This window comes from Thermobia domestica, chromosome 1 (genome assembly GCF_964235325.1).
Source record: "Thermobia domestica chromosome 1, izTheDome1.hap1.1, whole genome shotgun sequence".
Classification (NCBI taxonomy): Eukaryota; Metazoa; Arthropoda; class Insecta; order Zygentoma; family Lepismatidae; genus Thermobia; species Thermobia domestica.
Window position 1 is genome coordinate 347484667 of NC_137454.1, and position 7682 is coordinate 347492348.

Below are 7682 nucleotides of genomic sequence, written 5' to 3' on the forward strand. Positions count from 1 at the left end.
AGTTGTATCTGAGATAATTGATGCCTTTGAAAACAGTTCATTCGCTTGCGCAACATTATTAGATTTAAGTAAGGCTTTTGATACTGTTTCACATGAAATATTGATTCAGAAATTACAGTATTATGGGATCAGAGGAACTGAGCTCCTATTGATCAGGTCTTATCTTGAAAGTAGAAAACAAGTTGTGTGTGTACAAAATAAACAGTCAAACGTACTTGATATATTAACAGGAGTGCCACAGGGAAGTGTCATTGGACCTTTTCTATTTCTGGTATATATTAACGATTTACCTGACTACGTATTAGAAACCACTGTTATGTATGCCGATGACACTACATTTATAATGAAAGATAATAATATCAACGCAATACACACAAAAAATAATAAAGCAATAGATAAATCTACTGTTTGGCTGTTCCACAATAAATTACATTTGAATCATAATAAAACAGAGAAGTTATACTTTCATCTCAGCAGCTCCACAACTGATACAAAAGAATGCTCCTCAGTTAATCTATTAGGGATATACTTAGATACAAAATTAAATTGGAATGTGCATACTATGCAACTTTGTAAAAAATTATCAAGGGCAGTATATGTGTTACGTAAATTAAAAATATCTGTAAGTAAAAGTCTATTAATCACTGCATATTATGCTTTCTTTCACTCTCATCTTTCGTATGGCATACTATTATGGGGTAATTCTTCCGGGGCACAAACAGTATTTAAGTGGCAAAAAAGAGCGATAAGAACGATAACAGGAATTCCAGAGAGAGAATCTTGCAGACATTTTTTTAAAGATTTTGGAATAATGACCATCCCATCCTTGTACATATTATCGTGCCTTATGTATATCAAAGAAAACTGTACAAATTATGTTACTCGAAGTAGTGTTCACTCACACAATACAAGGCGCAAAAATGAAATAAATATTCCCCATGTGCGGCTGTGCAAAACTCAAAATAGTTATAAATATATAGGGATGAAATTGTATAATCTGTTGCCACTCAGAGTGAGAGAAATGGAGATTAAAAATTTTAAATGTTTTTGTAAAAAGTGGCTCTTAGAAAAGTGTATATATAGTATTTCAGAATTTCAGGAAGAAATTTCAGGATTAGAATAGAAAAGTAGTACTAGGTAAAATATAAAATATTGTATTGATTAATTAAAATTGTAAATATTACATGTACGCAAACTTAAATTTTGACGTTGTCTATTACAACATCATGTTGTTTAACGACAATAAATTATTCTTATTCTTATTCTTTTATTCCATAGAACTGTTTCATAATATTGAAAAACGTCATTCGGTCAGACAGGAAAACTCTTCACGTGTATGGCACAAAAGGGTAGGATTTCCTATGAGATATCTCATAACATTTTTCCCAAGATAAATCCTAAGATATTTCCTAGCATTTATCTCGTAGTGTATAGCCCACCTTAGAAACAATGTTCCGCCAGTGGTGGCTCAGTGCGGCGACTACTGTGGGAAACTTGGTTTGGGAGTGAGGGGGATGATGGACGGTAGGGTGGGAGAGTAACAGGTGCGAGCGAGTACATAGTTCGGTTAAGCGGTCGTTCGGTTGACCGACGTTCGGATAATCGACGCTCTACTGTACTTCAAATCATATGCCTGTAGCTAAACTCCCTCTAAAAAGTAATTGCGTGAGTACCTTAGGATTCTGAAACATGCATTTTTGTATAGCGCTCATATTAGTTTTTAAGTCTTGACTCGACTACGGTAGCTGCCATAATTTTTGAGCTATAGGCCTTTAATTTTTTTTTCATGTTTCCGGCAGCTTATAACTCCGAAAAGAAGTATTTGTGCACCCAGATTGGTCTAATTTTTTAAAAAATCTTCGTGTTAGTTATCACCTCCTAAACGTTGCTGGTAGACGTTTTGAAACACCCTGCATATACGCATCTCATGGACCATTTATTTCATTTGATACTTCCTTATAACTTTTAAACCAATACACACACACACAAAAAAACTAACTCAGAAATTCTATATTATCCAAATACCACCAGGGGGATATTATATGATACCACAAGGTTAAGAGTGTGGCAAACTCATCATAAATTTGTTCTTTTTTTTTTAAATAGCATTACGTCAGATTATTACATATTTCAAATCTATATGATAAATAAAAAAAGATATAATGTTAAATATGTTATACAGTGTATTTAACTAGAGTCGCTATAGTACAAAACTCATCCACATTTTTTTGACCTCTCCAGCAGTAATGACGGGGCAATGCACAACCAACATACTCTATTGTGTAATATTATGATCATGATATGACAGATTTCGAATAAATACAAACGAAGTTCGATAATTTGACTTTTTCGAAAGCCTATATTTCGAAAAACTCCTTAGTTAAGTACTCCATCTAGTTGCATATATTGTTTTCAGCAACTGCGCCGACCTTCCAAAATTTATGTGGTTGCGTATCAAGGGACGTGTTAGCCTATATGTTTTCAGGGAAGTCTCAATATTTGATTGATTTATTTTTAGGTAAAATCTTTTATGAACACTGTTATAAAGGGCTGTGCTGTGATAAAGTAAAATACACCGGTATTATAAGGATAAGTTGGAACAGCCCTATCTAAGTCGGTAACACGGCTGACTTAAACGTAAGAGAAAAGGGATCGAACCTTGGTCCAAACTAAAAATCTTATGAGTGCCCGGCACCCACAGGATTATTTGTGTGGGTGCCGGAGCCCCGGAACACACACGTAGTCGGCGCGCATGATTTCAGTACATAGAATGATCATAATGCCGCTTAGAGTAATTTCATATCTCAAACCGTTCCGGAGATAGAGTAAAAAGTGTTAAAGTTTTCGTAACACCGCTTGAAATTATGTAATTCCGAGAACATATTGTAATTTCATCTAGAAAGTACTGTTGTAAAGTTACAGAAAAAAAAAACTAAATTAAAAATTGTTTAAAATGGGCACAAATACGCTATTTTAAGCAATTATATCAAATTTTACTATTTTTCATAACTCCCTAATGGTTTAAGATTTCAAAATGCTGTAAACGGCATTATGATGGATATACGTATTGTAAAAGCATGTACGTAATTCAGGGGTCCGGGTATCTCAGTGGTAGAGCGTCCACCTCGGGTGCATGAGGAACCTGGTTCGATCCCAGCGTGCCAAGTGGACTATGTGGTGAACAAATACTATGGCATGGGTATCCTTGGAGTGTTCCCATTTCTTCCTACTTTCTTCACTGCACCATTTTATTCCTCATTACCACTGTCTTCTTTAGCCTACACGACATAACCGTGGAACGTAAATCTGAAAGAGTTCATTTTATTCTTTTTTTCAAACACTTTCTAAATAAGGTAATTTAAAAATTGTCAAGTTTTCAATTACTTGTAGCTCCATTTCTACTTTTTCAAAATATGGCACATAATGACCACAGTTTTCTACATTAAGGTACTTTGGGTGTAGTACATTACTCCTCCGTTTCATTTACATTATTACTATTGTAGAACCCTTACAAATGTGTTTTCTTTTTAATGATTGTTATACTTTAGCATCCTTCCTTTGCTACAATGAATAATAAATGTAACACTGTAAATTTTTGTTTTAGATGTAGATTTAAAATAAAAATCACTCCATGCGGGCAATGTAGCCAATCGAAAGGAAACAGAAAAACGAAGAAAATACAGTAACATAACAGAGAAGTACCAATTTGTGCCCATTGCCATTGAATCCAGTGGATCCTGGGGCAAAGAAGGCCTCAGCTTTATAAGGGAAGTAGGTAAACGCATCACTCAATTATCTGGTGATGAGAGCGCAAGCACCTTCCTAATTCAGAGAATAAGTATGGCAGTGCAAAGAGGTAATGTAACCTATATATTAGGAACCAGGCCACCAGGTAAAGAGCTAGAGGAGATTTTTCTTCTTTAAAACACCTTTCTTTATGTTATATGATTTTCTTATGCTTGAAGAAGAAGAAATTGATTTGTATATAAAGTTATCTCTACTATGTGATTTGCTTTAGGATTGTTCTGTTTATATACATGTTATTTATTCTTGTAATAGTTAAAATTTAATTTTTATCACTTGTTTGACCAGTAGTTGCAAGAAATAATCATATCATTATGTTATGATTTTTTCAGATTTAAAATATGTAATAACCTGACCTAGAGCAATTTGAAAGAACACAACTTTATGTTGGATTGGGAACAATGTTAATCTTAAGATATCAATGTGCAATCAATGCCCCTTCCGATACTTGTATGGTTCAAAATTTCATCGTCATTTGTTTGTTAGTTTAAAAACAGCAAGGGCGTATTAATATAAGTGATCCACCCTGTATATATTGGATTAGAAAATAATTTTTAAATATCATAGTAAAAACTATTATAGGGCTCTGTTTAGTTGAAGCGGTTCAGAAGCACGTAAAAAATACAAGATTCATAGAAAAAAATGAAGTAACGGATTGTAGAAATGAGAAATGCAAAATGTGGTAGACATTCTATGTTCTTACCAGAAGCACACTTAAGGGAACATGAATACAAATATGCAAGTAACTAGCCCTAATGTAACCTAACCAAACCAAATTTAACCTAACTTAAATTAATCTAAACTAGGGTTTCACAAACGGTGGTCGGTCGCGAGAGGGTTTCATACGGATCGCGAAGATAAGCAGAAGTGATAAATATAATTAGAATCTAATACCGGAAAATATTTTGAAATATTTCTTTGAATTTTTTTCTGATAGGCATATTTTTGTTTTTATACACACTGTTAAGAACCAACAATAAAGGTCTACTAAAGATTTTCATTAGGTGCAGAGCTTTATTTTCTTTTTTAAAAAAAATAAAATCAATTTAAATGAAAGAGATACGATATGAAACTAATTAGAACTGCATATTGAACTACCAGAAAAATACAAATGCAACAAAACCTGCATATTGAAATACAATTAAATTTGAAAGCTAATGAGATACCTGAGCATAGTGTGATTTCACTAGTTCACGACGTGCAGGCAATGTCAGGTTCAATCTTCATGACGTGCATTATCAACTCAGTTTCAACTGATAAGCGATTTCTTGTCTTTGCCTTAATGCTTATCATGGAAGAAAAACCACTTTCGCACATGTACGATGTAGCAAATGGAATGGAATTATTACTTTTAAAGGTGCAGATACAAGACCAAGATATTCTTCTTTTCTCTTTAGTTAGAACTTTTTTTTTCTTACAGAAAACCAATTGCAAGGATTTGTCTGTTTTAATCCATTCGCTTTTAGGGAAGTTATAGTATCTGCTATATACAAAAAATGGATTCTACTATTATAGAAATAGATGGATATCGTAAGATCTCCGCGATAGGTATATTAAAAATTCCACACAAGGTTATTACAAATCAGAAATTATAAGATTGTCTCTGTTAAGAGAATATGATAAAATGGGGGTCGTGATAGGAATTAAGTTGAGAACCACTAATATTAACAGAAATAAGCGAAATTAGATTTTTTTCCGAAAATAATGCTGGACCCCTTTAACTAAACATAAACCCTATGATTTATATATTTGGAAATTGCTCGTTAAGGTGAGTAGAAATGATAATATTGCCAGGACTAAGGGAGGAAAATATATTTATGCAGTACGTTAATTTACATATAATCCAAAAGAAAATAGAACATTATGACTAATACACAATTTGATATTTGGTTCCTTTTTGAGTCACCGAAAAAATGGAGACACGACAGACACGAAAAGAAATTACTACTATTAGTTCTATAACAAAATCCATATTCGAGTGATGATCTATATACGCAGAACATTCTTCATTACTTTTCGAAAATATTTGCACAGTTCATATATGGAACTCTTCAATATATAGATTTGTATATGGTAGAAACAAATGAACAACATTATGACAGTCAAATTTCGAATTTTGATCCATCACTTAACTTAGTATAACAATCTGCTGCTGACTAAAATTTCCAAAATACTTGCATAGTTCATTTTTAAAAAAATTCGAACACACATGATTGAATATAGTAGAAAATGGATGAACAAACTATTACAGTCAAATTTTGAATTTGACGCCATCATTTACATTAGTACCACAATATACTGGTTAAGGTGAGTTCGGGCAATCCTTCATCAGCACCCTTTCGAAAGCCTAAATATAATATAATAGGAATCCAGGTCCACTGGAATACATCCTTCATAACACAAAATACTGTTGATAGACGTTCTTTCGCTTCTTTGTTCAGATGCACCATATTTGATAATTGAATCCTTCGTCACTCAGCTTAAAATCACGATACTGGATAAAACTGATTTGACAATTTGAAAATAAGAAGTAGGTAGTGAACCAAAATCTAACGTAGTTTCAGTTTCTTCTTTAAACTGCTTGACTAATCCAAGAGCAGTAATTTCCTGTGTTATAATCTAAGTTCACGGAACAAACAATTGCCTCGTTGCTAGATATTTGTTTAAAAGTTTTAAAAAAATAACGTTCTATTCAACAACGCTCAAGCCTTCAATTCATATTGTCATTGTTGTAATATGTGTATCGAAACAAAACAAATGGACAAACTCGAAAAATTTTAATATTAGAGAAGCAATTACCTGCCGTAAAATTATTCTTTAGTATGATTGTCCACGTGACAGAATTTTGAAGCTGTGACACGATATGACACATGTTTTCCAATAGAAATACATGCATTTTCGGAGGCGAGACAAACTCTTTCACAACACGTTTTCAAGACGAGACAGTTTGAGCTGTTGTCTCGGAGGTTTTCTCTACCATGGGGAAAAGAAGGGTGGGAACTTTAAGTTAACATGCTGAGGTCCGCGTGAATTACTATAGTGACCGCGAGGACTCGTGAAGCTTACGCTCTCCACCAATCACGCAGCTGCTTTTTCTCATGTTCAATGCCTCGTAAGAATTCTGCACGATTCGTGGAACTGCCTTTCCGAACGCACACTTGAAAAATTGACCAAAAGTGACTTAACAATGTTACTAAACTTACAATACATTGTGAAAGAATTATACACAAACCCTAGCGATTATTGGAATTAAATAAAAACAATAATAACAGCAAAAATATGAAACAACGACAAAACAATTACAACAAACGAAACTATATATATATAGCCTCAGGATATGTTCTCCGTAAAGCATGAGAAACGAGCGCAAAATTTCATGAATAGGTTGAAAACTGGGCACACCCTCGCGTTCCATTGGATACTAAAATTGATTGATCTAGATCCAGCTTCACGACTCATTGCGATCTATATAAGAATAGTAACTTGCCGCTTTGCTAACTAATGCAGTAGATATTATCATACGTAGCACTTCAATATTATCGTGTTTCTCGTAAAAGTATGGTACTTCTTGTTTCCAGACTAAATATGGATTATTACTATGTTTTTACAATAGTAATAGTAAAAATAATAAATCGTTTGCAACTATGTAGATTAACAATCTGCTTAGAAGACGAGATCACTGTTCAATCCGTTACTAATTGTGAAAATTTACCTACTCGAATCAGCTAGTATTTTCTTGGTTGAGCTCTTAACAGTACGGCGTGGGTGGCTGGTTCTGTTCTTGATTTCCAATGCGGGTAGTTGCGTGAGGAACAAACACTAGTACGGGTTCAGCTCCTATTTTAAACAGGAGATCACGTCCCATAGTCGTAGCCTCG

The 7682-nt window shown here is 33.7% G+C and overlaps 1 protein-coding gene across 1 annotated transcript; it reads right to left on the reverse strand.

Moving 5' to 3' along the window:
- Window positions 1-5607: 5607 nt before the first annotated feature.
- LOC145668130 (mitochondrial import receptor subunit TOM7 homolog) lies at window positions 5608-6477 on the reverse strand. Its single transcript, XM_081735696.1, has one exon. The coding sequence runs from the start codon at window positions 6252-6254 to the stop codon at window positions 6087-6089; it is 168 nt and encodes a 55-aa protein (XP_081591822.1). The 5' UTR covers window positions 6255-6477; the 3' UTR covers window positions 5608-6086.
- Between the last annotated feature and the right edge of the window lie 1205 nt (window positions 6478-7682).

Coding starts and splice junctions, on each gene's coding strand:
- LOC145668130 (XM_081735696.1), bottom strand. CDS start 6,254: ATGGTGCATCTGAACAAAGAAGCGAAAGAACGTCTATCAACAGTATTT.